At 49.4% G+C, this 17666-nt stretch overlaps 1 protein-coding gene across 2 annotated transcripts in view; it reads right to left on the bottom strand.

Annotated features, from left to right (window-relative positions):
* Positions 1-13649: 13649 nt before the first annotated feature.
* Positions 13650-17666, bottom strand: part of RYBP (RING1 and YY1 binding protein) — a 41701-nt gene continuing 37684 nt past the window's right edge. Inside the window, exon 5 of one of the 2 annotated variants that reach the window (XM_030283000.4) lies at positions 13650-17608. In XM_030283000.4, the coding sequence (XP_030138860.1) occupies positions 17356-17608 (253 nt within the window). In that variant the 3' untranslated portion in view covers positions 13650-17355. The remainder of the gene's footprint in view (positions 17609-17666) is intronic. The other variant, XM_002194243.5, reaches the window with a different exon arrangement.

The raw sequence follows: 17666 nt of genomic DNA, 5'->3' as shown, positions 1-17666 counted from the left end.
CCCCAGAGCACAGCAGGGAGGAAAACCCTGCCCTGCAGAGGAGCAGCTGGTGGCAGGGGTTTCTGTGTGGGCAGGATTGGACCTGGAGTCTCTTCATGGAGGGATGGCAGAGCTGGGGCAGAGGGGCACAAAGCTCTCCAGACATCCAGCACCGGCTGGTGGAATGTTGGTTGAAGGTTTCAGTTTGGGACAAGCCCACAGGAAACCCCTCAGTCCCTGCATCCCCAAATTTTGTGTCTGGATTTAAATTCAGCTCTCCAGCTGGTGCTGGGTCAGAGGTCTGGCTCCAAGGCTGGGGTTTGGAGAGCTCTGGAGGGATTCTGGATCAGGAGTAAAACCAGTGGCACGAGCCATCCCTGGTGGCAGTCACTGAGCTCAGTGAAATACCTTCACTGGAAATGGCTCATGCTTAAATTTTAACATCCCCAGGCTGAGCAGTCACTGACCAGGCTCAGCTCCAGGCAGTTCCCAGGGGCCTGGGCAATGCTGGGTGCCCTGTGGGATGGGACAGCTGTGTCCCCACAGGGTACGGGCACAGAGCCACCCTCCAGCAGCTGCCACGGGCGGTACGGGGTGACCCCGAGCCCCCCATCCTGCCCCCATCCCTGCCTCGTGCTCCACTTTCCATTCCTGCACTGCCAGCTGGAGCTACACGCTGCCTCCTATAAATCCTTTCTAAATGAGCATCAGCATTTAATTTATTTCAGAAAGACTTACTGCTTTGCCTGTGTGGATTCTGCATGGGAAGCACGGGTAAAGACCAGTACTCAGCTCCCAGAGCCAAATGCTCACCAGTCAGTAAATGCTGGAAATTTGGGCTCCATAACCCATCCTGCCAAGTCACAACTTGGCACTATAAGACAGCAGAGCTCAAACTTTCCACTGAAGCAGCTCCCAGCGCCCAGCATGTTACTGGGCATCACTGTGACTCACCTACAGACATGAGAGCAGATGTGGCTCAAATCCTTCCACTGCTGCAATTCACAAACACATCTACTGGCAGTGGAAGACTGCCAAATTTTTCAAATGTTTTGAGCTGGATGTGTTGTTCCCCTAGGCTAGAGAAATGCCACTCTTTTCCTCACTCCTCCTCTCTTTCCTCTTTTTTCGCTGCCATCACAACCAGCAGCACATTCTCTCACTCCTTTTTGCCAGGAAACAAGGATGAAAGAAAGAGAAGCAGGAGCACCCTCACCAGCACCAGGGTCATTCCTCTGAGCACTCAGCTCAGGGAGGTGGTGCCCAGCACTCAGCAGCACCCTGCAGAGCCCTCACCTGAATGTGACACCCAGGCTCACTAGAAAAACCTCAAAATCAGCCCCAAGCAGGGACTTGGCTGAAATAATCGTCATGCCAGATGCTCCAGCACTCCACCACAGCCTGTCTGTCCCTCTGGTTGCCAGATGCCTTCATGAGTTTTTGTTCTGGATGACCAGAAACCGAATTAGGCTGCATCCAAAGAGCCAGTGCAAGGTTGCTAGGAGATTCCTCTGTCTGCAAGGAGCTGGCAGTCACAGGAGTGACTGATGGGTGCAGGGTGCTGTGAGAAGGTTGTCTCCTTCTGCATGTGTGACTTGGGCATCTTTGTGTGGGCTCCAGACTCACAGGGCAAGAAGGCTTTGGCTCAACTTTGAAACTGATGGAGCTCAGGAACAGGGTGGGAAGGGGATGCTGACGAGGCCATTGAGCAGTGCCTGTAAGGAAAAACAAATTGTGGGACAGCAGAGGCTTCCAAATCATATCCCACTCTGAAGTTCAAAAAAAAAAAAAAAAATTAGCTTTCCCCTTTGATGTACGGTGAATTGCTTTTATGGCAGGGAAAATGGCATTTCCTCCCCCAGGGCAGTGTTATTTCAGGTAAATCTGTGTTCTGCACGACAGCAGATACTGACCATGGCCCGAGGTGATGCCCCAAACAGCGGGGATGGTTCTTGCCTGGCTGCACCAGTGCTGCATCTCCACCAGTGCAGCAGGGCAGGATGGCCACTGTCCCTGTCCCCCACGCTGCTGGCAGCACTGGGATGTGTCACAGGTTAATTACACCTCCTCATTAGGGATGGTGACAGAGGCCTTTGTGGGGAGCAGCAGGGAAAGGAGAGCAGCTGCAGGAGCTGCCAGGGTGGGAAGGGGAGAAGGCAGGAGGGGACTGAGCAGGGGGAACTTCATTTGGGACTCAGGGAGCACTCCTCCCACTGCTACTAATAAAATTATGCTATCCAAAAAGTTGAACTGTGAGGCTTTGGCAGACCTGTTTGCTTTAATGAGGCTGCTTACACAAATTGTGCCCTTAAGTGCAGCTGGTACCAGACACAGAAACCAAGGCAATGAAGAGGCTGAAAAGCAAAGTGGGTAAAGAACATTAAAATGAGCTCCTCAGCAATCTGTGCTGCTCTGAAGCCTTGGTCACCTGCAGCTGCTCAGTTTCAGTGGCTCTGCTGGCTTTTTGGCTGCCCGCAGGGACTGTAGAGGTGTTGATTCAGCAAGGTGGGATGGGGTGCTGTGGTGCTCAGCAAGCAGCCTCTGCTCCAAAATCCTGCACTGACTGCTGTGATAAAGGCAAACCAAGTCCTAATTCATCACATCCTACTGTAGCAGGAACATCCAGCTTCTTCAGACATCCCACCTGAGAGGGCAAAAAAAATTTATATATTCACACATGTATTTTTATATCTGCCTCTCATTTCATGCACTTTTTGGGTGGAGAAATTTCAACACTAATCTTGGAGGAGAGGATGCGGAGCTCTGCTTTGACACCCTCTGGAAAGCTGAAACTGCTCCTTTGCCAAGAGAGCACAAGAACAAGTTCTCGAGAATCCACCAGCAGAGCAAGTGAGCCCAGGGGCCCTCAGGAGTGTGGGGAGCTGTGCAGATCCCCCTTTCTGCCCTGAACCTCTGCTGCAAGGCAGAGGCTCCGAGTGCTGAGGAAGCAGGAACGTGCTGCTCGCTGCTCGCAGGATCTTGGCTCGCAATAGCAATTGGCGCAGAGTCATCCTTATCAGCTAGCACATTAATCTTAATTAACAGATCGACAGCAACAGTTCCTCCCTGAAGCTCCCCTGAGCATTCCCAGCCTTTGCTGTGCTGCTGCTCCAGCATCGCTGTCGTTCCTGACACGGGGAAAGACCAAATTCTGCACAGGGATGGAGGGGCTCCACTGGCTTCAGCCTCCCGAGCCCAGCTGAGAACCCAGAAGAACATCCACCCAAAGCTGGCACCCAAAGCTGGCACCCAAAGCTGGCACCCATAGCTGGCACCAGCACCAGGAGCACCCCCTGCACCCCAAACCACAGATCCTGCTCTGGGCTGTGCTGTAGCACCCAAACCGTGCCACGTCCTTTGTCCTGGGACAGACCTGAGAGAGGAAGAATTTCCACGTGTTTGCACGTCTCTCGAAAGGAGGATTGTTTAAAAAGAAAAAAAGAAAGCAAACCCAGAGAGTTTATCTATGAAAATGTGGTAAAATGGATCCAAACCAAAACCCAGCAGCAGGACCTCTCTCACCTTCTGCTCCCTGCTTCTGTCAGGGTTGGGAGGTCAGTGCTGAGTGCCCCAGCACTGATTCCCACCCCGGTGCCTGGAGCTCCTCTGCTCATCCTGCACGAACAGCCCTGAGGGCTGAGGCTCCAGCCAGCAGGGACCCCACTGCTGGCATGGGACCACAGACCCCAGTCCTGCACCCACTGGGGCCGGGGGCACGTGTGGATCCCCACTTTGGGGTCATGGGGCAGCACAGCTCCAAACAAGCCTGAGTCCAAAGAGGCAAAGGCTGTAACTGGGCAAAGGAGTGAAGAGAAGCAATGAAGTGGCTGAGGCTCCAGTGAAGAGGAGAAAAGTTATAACCCCTGGCTGCTGCAGTGTGAATTTAGGGCATGGCCAATCCCACCAGGTAATTAAAGGGCACATCCATCACGCCTCATCTGAGGACATCTCAGGTCAGATGCAGAGCCAGGACAGCTCAGTTCTGGCAGAGCTCAGAGAAGAATGACATTCTCTTATTTAAAAATCCCAAAAAACAAAACACAACAACAACGCCACAAAAAAGCAACTCCTTTGTCCAGGTCAGCAAACCCCATCACCTCTGCCCAGGCTGGACAAAGGGGTGGAGCAGGCACTCCTGGCCACAGCAGCAACCTCAGAGGCCTGAAATCATGCCTGTAACAAGCTGAGCACTCTGAATAAACCCTGTTAATTCACTGATGGAGTGTCCCAGGGTGGCGTGTGCCCCTCTGTGCCCCTTGCCTCCCTTTGGATATCTCCACACTCAACCCTTGGGTGCAGCAGTGGCTGGGATTGGGGGTTCCTGCTTCCCAAAGGCACCTGGGAACCTGAAGCTCAGCTTCTCCACTTGTACAGATGTTGCCAGAAGAGCAGCCTGGTTTGCAGAAGTTCCCTTCCAGGGGTGCTCAGTAATTGTGGAAGTTGGAGCACCACGTCAGGCAGAGGGGTCAGCTCCAGGCACTGACTGCTGAGCACACTAATCTAAGTGTTTTTCCAACAGAAGAGAGGAAAAAACCTCATCTCAGCTGAAATACCAAGGCTTTAAAAATTAGTTGCTGTTCATGTGCAGTAGCTCTTGTTATTGAAAACACCATAAAAGTTTTACTGTGCTGACTTAGGGTGCACGTAAAGAACCTCGCTTGTCTTGACAGGCCATAAAGGAACTTTTATGACCTATTGGGTCAATGATTTGCAAAGAAGGATTTACACTGCTGTCCAGGGCTGGGATGAGCTGCTGGAGGAGGAACACACCAGAAATGGCACTCAGAGCTGGGGGCTGAACCTGCTGTGGGATAAATCCAGCACAAATATGTGTATCAGCCTGCCTTGTTCTTACACAGATTGTGCTAACTCAGAGGAGCACAGGATTATATGCTGAGCGGGTTTAACTGATTGACCTTTATTCTTTTGGGGTTACAAGTGGAGTTTTAGGAGGAAAAACCTTACCCATGCATCAGTTCAGCTCTCCCCTGGGGATAAATCTTCAGAAATCCAGGCTGAATCCCCAGCCTCGCAACCACTTTATCTTTTATCACAAAATGTCAGCTCCACTGGTCCAAGGTTCACTGCCAACACCCTCCTGGGGGAACTGAAGGGAGAAGAGGCCCTGACTCAGTGAAATATCAGCACCTTGGACTGATGTTGCCAGGTCTGCCCAGGACAGAGTGGCTGTTTGCCTTTAGAAAGCACTGGGCACACAAGGGCAGAGACTGCAGCTGCAAGCAAAGCTCCTATGAAATCCCAACACACACCTCCAGCCTCAGGGGCTGGTGACAGGGGCCCAGGGCCATTTCCAATGACAAAAACTGCCCTGGAAAAGGGGCTAAGCCCCCAGTGCCACCTTGCTGGGGCAGCACACACACTTCACAACCTCTGCTCTGCCTGGCTGGCATGGCTTGTGTCACCCCAGTCCCCTCCAGCCCAGGCTTGGCTGCCCGTGTTCACTGCTGGTGTTGGAACCATCCCCAAGGCTGGGCAGCGATGGAGAGAGTCACACAGAGCACCTCCATGCTCCTCCTGCCCAGGCTGCCAGCACAGAGAGAGCAGGGTGGTCATGGGGGGAGCAGGGTGGTGCTGGTTATGGGGAAAGCAGGATGGTGCTGGTTAGGGGGGGAGCAGGGTGGTGCTGGTTATGGGGGGAGTAGGGTGGTGCTGGTTATGGGGGGAGCAGGATGGTGCTGGTTATGGGGGGAACAGGATGGTGCTGGCCATGGGGGGAGAAGAGTGGTGCTGGTTATGGGGAAAGCAGGGTGGTGCTGGTTATGGGGAGAGCAGGATGGTGCTGGTTATGGGGGCAGCAGGATGATTCTGGCCATGGGGGCAGCAGGATGGTGCTGGTTATGGGGGGAGAAGAGTGGTGCCAGCCATGGGGGGAGCAGGGTGGTGCCAGGCAGACTCAGAACTCCAGGGATTTCTGCTCCTGAGCCTGGCACCAGCAGGAGGGAAAGAGCAGCCCAGAAAGATCAAACACTTCAGATGTTTCTCTCACACCTTTCGCCAGTGTGAGCCGAAAGGAAAGGCAGGGAAGTTTTCCTGCTGCAGGTGGAAGGATTTTCCAGGCAGGCACTCCCAGCAGTGCTGCTGCTCCCTGGGCTGGTGTCTGGAGGGTCTCTGAGGGATGAACCCTCCAGCCTCAGCTCACCCAGCTGTCCACGCTGCTGTGGGGATGCTCGTGCAGGTCAAACCCCTGAAGTGGGACCCTTGCAGCCTCCCCAGGCAGCATCTCAACTCTCCCTCCTGCATCTCCCATCCCCATCTCCAGGGTCACGGAGCATCATGGGCATTGAGGTGCCTGGACTCTGCAGACTTTCCTCCCCAGAGCCCTTCTCCTTCATCCCTTGGCATCCAGATGGATTGAACCAGATTTGCTGCACACGTGGCAAGCAAATGAAATGGTTTCTTTGGCAACAATAATGAAAGCTTAGAAAAAAAAATCTGCTTTCTGTCTCCTGTGACTCCAGCAGCCCAGGTAACAGAGAACTGCAAGCATCTGCCTTGAATTACTGCCTCTGATAGGAATCAGACATGCACTCCAGCATGTCTGCTGCACGTTTATTTATTTATTTGGGGCCTGATTGATTTAAAGACTCCCTATTGCCTGAGCAGCAGCATGGCACAATAATTCACTTGATCTCTGATTTATATTTCATGTTCAAGTGAAGCAGGACGCTTCTGTCCAGCACAAGAGCTGTGTGTGCCAACATTGTGCTCAGCAGCTTCAGAGAGCCTGGGCATGGAGAGAAGCAAAAGCTGTGGCTGCAGAAGGGATAATCACAAGATAAAAGCCCTGTTACACATCCAAAACTGCGTGGCCAGGGTCACAAACTGAAATGGAGACTCACAAAACACTGTCCCTGTTTGCCCCCTTGCACAATGCTCAGTCCCAGGCTGTGTTTTCCAGCCAGGATCCATCCTGTTTCATCCTTTTCCCAAAGCACTCCCCTCACCCCACAGCTCCAGCAGCGATCCAAGGGTCAGGGTTGGTCTGTCCTGAGCTCTCCAGCCTTTCCATGATGCTGGAAGACTTTGAGCCTTTTACAGCTCAGCAGAAGGACCAAGGCATCCCCCAGAACTCCTCCACTTTGGCCCTGGTGGGCCCTGGATTTCCTCTTTGACCTCATGCCAGCAGGCCTGGCTGCTCTGCGCCGGGTGAGGTAACTGCACCTAATTAAGTCCCTCTGCTCTTCTGCCTCCCATATGGAAAAGGATCAAAGCTCTCCCACCACGCTCCAAAGGCAAGGGGGGCCAGCAGGGGTGAGACAGGAGGGGTCTCCTGGGCTGGGAGGGGGATACAGTCGAGCGGAGACACCCCCTTTTCCCTGCCAGCATCACCCTTCCCCGTGGCCCCTCCGAGACATCCCCAGGGTCCTCTGGCTCCAGGCAGAGTCAGGAACCTGTGAACCCCATGGGAGACAGGGCCAGCAGCGACCCCTTCACCCCATTCCCCTTCACCATCAGGGTGCCAAGGGCTGCAAACCCCTCCACAGGTGCTTTGCTACCGCTTTGGTGGCACCAAAAATAGACCCGAGCTATTTCAAACATTTCTCCCTCCTTTTTACAGCAATTGTTCCACGGAGCAGAGTTAAGATCTGCTATTCTCTGCTCTGCTTCCCACTTGGAAATACCTTCTAGAAATTAAGGAGGATAAAAATAGTAGCATTGAATGGGAACAGGAGCGAGCTCTTCTCTTCAGAAGATGCTGCAATCACGCCCGAGCCCGGAGCCGCCGTCAATAGCGCTGCCACTTGATCTCCTTCAAAGCATTGTTCAGTGAGGTCTTAGCCTCGTAATTTAAGGGGATGAAGTCCTTCCTGAGGCTGTGAAGATTTGGGCTTTCCAGATCTATTATTTTATATTAACTCCTCCTGGACAGCGTAATTAGACAAGGGAGAAAGGGCTGTTCCCTCCCTGCTCCGTTATCCAGGGCCCTTCCTCCTCCCGCAAGAGATTTTATTTGTGCTGCACAGAAGATTTATCTACTGCCTTTATAGCCCTCCCTGCACTAAATCACACTCCTAATGGATAGCCTGAGGTAAGAGCACCACTGTTTATTTTATTATTTTTTTTTAATCCATGGAATAGCAAGGATATATTCACTCAGAGCTGCAGGCTGAGCTCTGCCTCCCCAGACAGCAGTTTTAAGACTCCCAAGTGGAATTACTTGCACTGGCCAAAATCCCAAGAGAGAGCTTGTGAAAGCCTCAGCAGGAGCATCTCAAGGTCCAAACTCACAGGACAAGCCAGGGATGACTGGAGAAGAGAGGCAGGCAGCTTTCCCTGCTCACCCTCTGCTTCTGTGGTGTCACCAGGTCTGTGACCAGATCCCAGATTCCTGTCCAGCAGGAACAGATCACCTCCAGCTTTGCCAGCAGCATGGAAATAATCCATGATTAATCCATGCAGAGATACAGTCCAAAAAATCTCTATTTACCCTAGTCCAGATGTCAAGAGTATTGTTAATGCTAGACAAAGGTGAGAAAAGAGAAAAGCATCACTGGATTTCTGCACTGAGATCCACTCCACCATCCCAGCTTTCGGGAATGCCAACCCCACTCTGCCAAAGCCAACATGAAGGAGGACCTGTTGAGCACCAGGAGAGTCATTAACCCACTACAAATAAACTTCTGATCTGCTGTTGGAAAAGCATCTCCCAGTGCCCAGCAGGACAAAGCACAAAGTCCCCTCCTGCACAGAGAGTCACTCCCAGCCATGTGTAAAATCAAACACTCAACACAGCAGCAGGAATAACTCCAGTGGCTCAGTGCAGGCTCCTCCCCAGGACAGGGAAGGATGGTGATCTGCCTTTTGCTTTCAGCAGGACACGAGGGGTCTGGGAGCTTCACATCCTGCTCTATCCAGCTCCTGCTTCTCAGCTGGTGCATGGATGTGGGGAGGAAAGGGAGCACTCCGATGAAATCCTTCTGATAAAACCCTTTTCTCCACTGCTGAAGCTCTGGCTGGCAGAGAGCAGAGTGAGCCCACAACTCAGCTCAGGGGAATCCCCAGCTCCACTGAGGCTCCTCACTGCTCTCACTGCAGTCACCTCCCACTTGTTTTAACTCATTGCCTTTCACCTAATCTTTTGATTGACGAGGACTTTGAGTATATAAATCTGTGGGATTTATAACCTGGCACAGAAGGAAAATGCCATTGGCATCTCTAATAGGACCTGCAGAAGATACGTGGGTTCATGAGGACCCAAAAGCAGAGCTGGTCCTGCATGGTAAGAATAAAGTGATGCAGGAAACGAGTGCAAGGCTTGACAAAGCTGTGGGTGAGGGGTGTCCAGCAGGGCCATCCCCCCAGGCCTGCTCCAGGATGGCTGGAGCAGCACAGCAGCACGGAGAAACAGAGCACAGGCTGCTCCCTGCTGCTGCTGCAGCCTGGCTACTCCTGCCAAGGCCAGGGGGATGGCAGGGGGGTGGCACGGGGATGGAAGGGGGATGGCAAGGGGATGGCAGGGAGATGGAAGGGGGATGGCAAAGGGGGATGGAAGGGGGATGGCAGGGGGATGGAAGGGGGATGGCAGACCCTGCCAAGGCCAGGGAGATGACAGGGGGATGTCAGACCCTGCCAAGGCATGGGGAATGGCAGGGGGATGTCAGACCCTCCTGGAATGAGTGGGAAGGTGGGGACAGCAGCACAGGCAGCAGCCAGGGCTGAGTCAGAGCCACCAGCCCGCAGCAATTCCCAAAACCTGTCACCCCCATCAGCCCCTCCCGCCCCTGCCAGGCTTCCTCCCGCTGTGAGTGTCACCCCAGGTCGGTCCCTGGCAGGGCTGTCACACAGGAATCACCGATTCCTTCTCCAGAAAACGCTTCCGTACCTCCAGCCCGCATTTCCCCCCCTTAACTCCACCCCAACAAAACTCGCGTTGAATAAGGGGAACAATAGGAGTGACTAAATACATTTCCATCCCCTGGTGGCAAGCACAAGTGCTGGGCAGGCAGGGATGCTGCCAGGCTCCCGCAGGCTCTGACACCAGTTCTGCTAAAGCCCTAACCCTCAGCCAAAGCCTCAACCTCTCACAAAGGCTGAGCAGAGAGATTTTGAGATTTCAGAGGCTTCTCCTTGCTGGGAATGAAGAAAAGGGACTTGTGCATGTGAGAAATGTTGAAAGGCACGAGTGGTTTGCTCCTGGGCAGAGGCACCCCCAGGGCTTCCCCCGGCTGTGGGGCAGCTTCTCCATCCAGGAGCCTCTTCCAAAGCCATTGGGAGGCTCAAGGCTGATGGATGTCTCCTCAAACCTTGGAAAAAAATCTGGATGTATAAATAAATTAACTCACCCAGAGAGTGGCATCAGCCTTGAGCCCTAACCATTTCCTTCTGCTGCTCCATGATTTTGTCTTTCTTGGATCAGAAGGAAATAAATTTAATGGAAAGCTACTTTTTTCCTGCCCTTTCTTCATCTTATTTTTATAAACCCCATAGGGAAGTAAAGCATATGAACAGAGACAGCCTACATGCTGTGGAAGCCAATTTTGCAGAGTAAGACAGTAATAACCACCCAAAAGGGGTGGGAGGGATTGTTGGCCCTATTTACTCTTGGCTTATGCTGGTGATTCCTCTAGACTCAGAAAAAGAGGAAATCCCTATCAGAGATAACTTTTGACAAGCTGTGCTTTTAAACTTCACTGCACTTTTAGCCTATCCTGTAGAATATCTCTACGACCTATGTAAAAATATACCATATATATTTAAGATTATAGCTTGTATGTATTAGATAGGTATCAATTCCTGGGTGAAGGCAGAACTAAAATTTCAGTGGTTCTGCTTCTCTACTGTGAGCTTTAATCCCTCCTAAAATACACACACAAACATGAAAAACTCCTCCTGCCAACTCCACACCAAACCTCCTGGGCAACATGAATCAGACAGCACAGCATGAGGAGGAACAAAAATCAGCTTTATCCATTCCCAATCTACTTACCTGGACCACTATGTGCTGTTGCTACAGCATTCCAGCCTCCTCCTGCTCACAGGGATATTCTGTACCCAAATTCAGCTCCCAAACTTGGTTTTTTCCAACACTTGAGAGAAAATTAGAGCAGTTTAAACACCTCAGATCTTCCCCCTCAAACTCTGTCCAGCTCCAGTAGCTGTGGCAAATTTAAAAAGCTTCCTAAAAGGCTTTTGATGTGCTGTTATCAAGTGTGTATACACGGGGAATTTCACAGTATTTAAGGGAATATCAGCTTTGGATGCCTCTGCCTCACCTGCTGGCAGGAGGAAGGGAGGATTGCCAAGGCAGGGATGTGGAGCAGCAGGGATTCTCACGCTGGGACTCTCTGGTTGCCACTGTGACATTTTCAGTTCTCAGAACAGTTTTGGAGAAGGGGGGAAACGGAATAGTCTCTTAAGGATGTCAGAACACGTTTGACAACTCCTAACAATGAAGGGAAAGAAGTTGGAAAAAATAAGAATGTTAGAAAGTAATGAAATTCCAGTATCCTGGGAATAATAAATAGTCATGGGGGAGAGCAATGTCTCTCTCTTTTCTTTTTCCTTTTGTATGGAGACAGAGGAGAACAAGGGGGTATTTGTTCTTTGATTCCTCATCTAGGAAGCACAACTGGCTCGTGCCTCCCATGCTTCCTGCACAGCCAGGGCTGCCAGATCAGCTCCTGCTGAGTGAGGAGTGATCCCTGTCTGAGGAGCAGCAGGGGATTGCAGGCTGGTGCTGGGATGTGCAGCACTGGCTGCAGGAAGAGCATTTTTACCTTCACTATCAATACTAACTGCACACCAGAGTTAGCCACAGAGTGCTCTTCGCTCTCACAGGCTTCCATGCTCTGCCACAGGGAAGTTTTGCAAGTGGGATAATTGCAGTGGTGTGAAGTGCTTTGATTAGGAAATTCTGAAAAAGCTTTTGATGTTATTGGTGATCTCTGCATGCAGGCTGAGAATAAACAATGAGAAAACTCAGCTGAAGTTTCCAGCGTCTTCCTATGAGATGGGTTCAGCTGGAATCAGCATCAGCCCGAAGCCTGGCTGGAAAAAGGCTCCACACAAACACCAAGCAATCCATCATAGCAAGGGAAAACAGTGAACAAGCCTTGCTGTGTGTGCTGACAGCAGGAGCAAAGGCAAGCAAGACTTGGGCACGTAAACATTCAAACACAGCCGAGAGAAAGGCAGGCACAGAGACCTGACATTTCCCCCTCCTTGTTTCAACTACAAAAGACATGAGGGCATCCAGGTGTTACACAATGCAGCCAGTCTCCCTCTTCCTTCCAGATCCTGCTGGTTCTCCAGATCAGTTTGTTCTGGTTTTCTTTCAATCTGATCTGTTTGTGAATCACAAGTGAAGTTTCACAGCTCTGCTCTCTTTAAAGCATTATAGACTGGGGTTTACATTTAAATAACCAAGTGGGGCTGTAGGAATCCATCCAGCTTGCTGCCAGGCAAGCCACCAGCCTGAGTGTGAACATGTGCATCCTGGAGGGATCCACAGATCCGTGAGTGTGGCACTGCATCTTCTTCATCCAGTGGCAGCCAGCGGCAGGCAGAACTGCAGCTCCCGCACTGGAGGTGGCCCTTGGCTCACACGGCTCCAAGGCAAGGAATTCCCAGACCAGTCACCTGAAATCATAGCAAAGGGGTGACTGGGCAGGCTCTGAGGGAGACAACACTGCCATGGAAGTCTTTTGCTGGCTCCATTCAAGCTTTTACCTTCATATTCAGCATCAAGGTGATGAAGATGCAGCCGCCTCCTCCTCTCCCTGCAGCTCTTTTGCTTTGCCCCCGTGGTGGCTCTGGCACCTTTGGCTGGTCACAGGTTGAGGACAGGGACTGTTCCTCTCCTCAGTCCTCAGCATGCCAAGCAAGTGCTTTTCAGGGCTGTGAAACAACCACTACCTTTCCTGTTTCTTCTCATTCTTGGCACAAAGGCAGCTGAATCGCTTCCAGCTGAGGTTAAAAGCATTCAAGCGTCTGTTTGCACACGGGGTTTTCTAAAGCGACCTCTTTGTAACACACACTTCCCTCAGCATACCTAAAAGTATCCAAGTGCCTTTTCCTTTAGGAACTGCCTTCCTATTCTCAGGGAAAAGATTCTGTCCCCTTGGCATTTTATCCGTTGCTTTGTTTTCAAATTTCAACTTCATATTTGAAGAGTTACATCACACATCTCCCATCTCAGCGGTGGAGGGGAAACACAAACTAGAAAGAGCACAGTAATTCACATCACCTCGTTTCCTAGGCAGAGAACCAAAACACTGCTTGCAAAATACCAATATTTTTATGCTACAAAAACACAATTAGACTCTCAATTACATTTTATTAAATTTACTCCTGGGACTTTGTCAGTGCAAGACAGGCAAAGGAACTCCCAAGGGGTCTCACTAAATCCTCCGCACTCAGTCTTGCCACTCCTGCAGCTACAGAAAGGGGGAAAATTATTATTTCCAGGGACCAGAAACCCAAATTCTGCAGACACACCTGCCACAAAGTCTCCCCAAGTCGTGAGTCCCAGGGAACAAACTGGATTGACTCACTTGACTGAGGTTTTCCGTGGGCACAGCCGGTGTTTGCAGAAGTGGGGGACGAGCGGCGGCTCAGGAACGAGCGAGGCACACTGAGGAGCTGCTCCAACAACAGGACTCTCCACCTTTTCTGAATACTGGCATCTCCCAAAAAAGAGAGCTGGCAGATTTAATTAAATTTTACTATTTTATTTGTGAAAAAACTACAAGCAGAATTCATAAATAGACATTTCTATTTAAAGCAGGAAAATGATAAAGTGGCTTCTAATAACAGTCGTGCACATGCCAGTAACAGGAATATATTAACATCTTTTATTTGCTAGACAAAGAGCAGTGTCCAATATAAATTTCCCAAAAACATTTAAGACCTGTGAATTTCTGACCAGTTCACAAAACCACCATTGACACTTTAGCATGAAGATTAAAACAAACCTAACAGGACTGTCAGCTCTAAAGACTTTACAGAGCGGAAAAACTTTCAGAAGCGTTATACAAGCTGTCTTTCTGGGCAAATGAAAAATAGAGCTCGTATAATACATTAACATAAAAATCCACAAGATAAGATTATGTTTTGACATACTTAAACAAGCAATCTATATTTGTCTCCAACAAACAAAGCTAAGGAAATAATGTAACCATCTTTACACAGTAAATTAAGGTTACAAGTCATACACAAGAACAGAACTGCTTGCGCATTAAAAACTGTTCAGCTCCATTGTCATACTCTAAATGTTGGCTCTTAAAACCATTCGGTTACATACAAGCAAAGGTTATTATATAGTCAGCAATTAATAAATTTTCAATAATTTAAGTTTATGGTAGAGCTTAAAAAAGTAGACTGAGAATGATCTTGGTAAGGCAGGTGAAAACATCTCAGTGGAAATAAACTCACAGAAGCTGCTGCCAAATTTTGGATCTGTCCAATTTGAAGGAAAGTTCCAATTGAAATAAATAGCCTGGTGGAGTAAAACGCTGTCACCTTTCCTTTGCAGAACTACATCAACTGAGCAAGTCAGGCAAGCTGTGTCGGTGTCTGTGTGTGTGTGTCTGTGTAAGAGTCGAAACTTCGCCATCGGAACACTGTGCTTCACTTACCTGCGTTCTGTGCCACTGAACACCGTGAATCTGGTCCTTCCCTAACTAGTGTTTGCTTGGTTTGGGTCTGGAACACCTTCCCCACCAAGGGCGGGCTGGCCCACGGCCACGGCGCGGAGGGAACACCAGCTCCTGGAATTGTGAAAGCAAACGCTGTCCTTCAAACCCACCAACAACAGCTCCGGATGAGCCGGGGGGGTTCAGTGCTTAGCTAGCACTTCCTAACCGACTGCAGAGTTACAGGTCACTCGTTCCAAAGAAATTTTCCCATCTGTTTACAGCCAGCTACTTCACCAAGGAGGCATGCCAAAGGGACAGATGTTACCGACTTCACCACGAGTAGCTGCGTACGGCATTAAAGCTTTTCAACTGATCTACAGGTCTAGTTTCACTTGAAAAAGAAGCAATTTCCTGGTACACACAATGCTTTTTTTTTCTTTTTTTTGCACAAATTCCCAGATCCAACAAAGAAGGTGAGCACGTGGATTGACTTGAAGCACCAGAATGAACCCTGCTGAGGCCAGCGGGACCTGCCACTCGCTCACGCTCTTGGCTGGATCATGGCCGAGATGCACGCAAGCCTAATTGATAATGGATCATTTATAAAGCAGTGCAAAATATACAAGTTCAGGGGCATCTTCAAAAAATCTCTCTTAAAAAATTATTCCAATACATTTCAGTAAAATAAATAAATATGGCTGACCAGTTTACCCTCCCTGAGACCCTTAAAGGAATAGTAAAAACTGGAAAAGGAATGTCTTTGCAATATCCCACTAATGTTAAAATGTGGATTGAGATATTCATAGTATTTAAAACTATGTATAATAAATTGTCTTGATGCTTATAGGAAGCATCTGTTTTCCTTTGGTTAATACTTTTAAAAATGCTTACAAAAGACAGCCTATACTGTGAATATAAGCAGAATTAAGTTGGGGTGCCCATGCTAATGTTCAGAATAAAACCACTGCTGCCAAGGCACTGCCACTGCACATGCCTTCAAGCAGGGGCCCTACCAGATCCCTTACTCACACATTTCTGTCGCCAGTGTGAAAGGAACCTACATCTGCTACTCAAAACCACGCAGATTTTAAAAGAAATCTTAAATCAGTTGCCTCCACAAAGAGAAATTTCTCTTGCCAAGCAAATAATTCACAATATAACAAGCAGGCACAAAGTTGTCAAAATGTGGCCCTCTTTCATCATGCCCAAAAGTTATGCATTTGATGTCAGATGAAGCCACAGCCTCTGCACTCAAAATTACTGCAAAGCACCCTGGGGCCACTAAATAAAGATGAAAAGCCAAAGAGGTTTGGGGTTTGTTTTGCTTTTTAAAAAAAGTTAGTTTCACCTCTTCAGCAGAGTGTTTTAGCAGGATAATGCATGGAAGGTAAACTGTAAAGCAATACTAACAGGCCAGGAAAAGAAATCATAGTCTGGATAGCTTTAGAGTAAGAACGAAGGAGATGCTGGTCATGAGCATGAGCCACACGTCGCTCACTTGCCAGCATGAAAACTTTTCCCTACTTTGCTCCCACAGCAGGAGACTCGGAAGTGTCCGAACGCTGACAAGCCCATCACTGGACAAGATGCTGCTCAGAAACCACTCCTGGGACATAGATGGACTTCAAGGATAAGAGCCACCCCAACAGCATGGACAGGACAGATGGAGCAGGGCTGACAAGCACCGACCCACCTGCGGCTGGAGCGAGCAGCAGCTCGGATCCTGAACTGGGGATTGCTCCCAGGCTGCCTTCAGCCCACAGCAACCACTCCAGCTCTAGTTACCTCGGGCCCTGAGGCTGCTGGCTGGAATTCAACAACAACACCAACACGTGTGGGACTGGCTGTGCGTGACACAGCCACGCTCATGTTAGCAAGCACATGGATCTGGGGTGTGACACCAGCAGTCTGCTTGGGAATGCTCCAGCTGGGCATGGACCTGCACATCACCGACCTGAGTGACACCAGGGGAAACACCAGCTACCTGGAGCAACCCTCTCTCATCTCAGATCCCAAGCTGTAACAATTAAAACCGTGTCCAGTACATTTTAGCCATTACTTAGGGAAGAAATGGGGAAGAAACAAGAGAGAACAGGTCCCATCCAGGTTCAAACCTTCAGGAACACTTTTCACCTAAGACCAGTTCCATTTCAGTTTCAGTACTTTCACAGAAGGGGACTGTCCCAGATCTTGAACTGTTCAATTATTTTGTTTTATCACTTCACAGTGTTTCAAGCACCAGCGTTTCCATGTATTGGTTTCAAATAACCCTTTATATATATTTATTTATATATATATTTATATATAATTTATATCAAAACTGATAGTACACAGTATAACTGGAAGAAGAACTGAACTTAAAAAGGATATGTTGAAAGAGGATGGAGTTTGTGAATGCAATAAATAAAGCCCCCTTCCCACCCACCCACTCCCTATCCCAAAACAAAAAGTTGTCATGTTCATGGAAAATTGTGCACAGCAGATATTATAAAAAAGTAGATTCAGGAGCACATCCAATTATAAATGATTGTTAGGAAAATCATATAAAACAATGGAATACATAAAAGTGTCAAGAGTAATCGCTAGGGTGAGAAATTCCTTGGTGGCCAGATGCCCACGGCAAGCAGAAATTATCCTGGTTGCATCAGTAAGAGGTCGATGTCCGAGAAAGTGTGTTCAAGCACAGAAGAGGCTCTCCAGGATTTGAACAGCGTGGGCAGGTGGAGTGTTTGAATTTCATACCCTGATTCATAGTTTCCACAACTCCATGTGCAATTTTTCAGAAAGATTCGTCGTTGACTGCCGACATGTCCCCCTTGGGCGTGGAGGAACGGGACGAGCCCTTGTCTGTGCTCTCAGAGCCCGAGCTGCTCTGATTCTGTTGTTCTGATCCTGCACTGGAGGTCACTGTAGAAGACGACGTGGATGAAGAGCGAGTCTTTTCCTTAAAGTCTGTGATAATTACTGTGACATTTCCCACTGTGACTGCCAGCTGCTGTGCGGTACTTCTGTCCACATTTTTCAGTCTGGGTCTAAAACGAATGAGAAGACATTTATTAAAAGGATAAAAATAAAGGAGAAAGGGAAAGT

This window comes from Taeniopygia guttata, chromosome 12 (assembly GCF_048771995.1).
Source record: "Taeniopygia guttata chromosome 12, bTaeGut7.mat, whole genome shotgun sequence".
Lineage (NCBI taxonomy): Eukaryota > Metazoa > Chordata > Aves > Passeriformes > Estrildidae > Taeniopygia > Taeniopygia guttata.
This window is presented reverse-complemented; position numbering and strand designations above follow the sequence as displayed.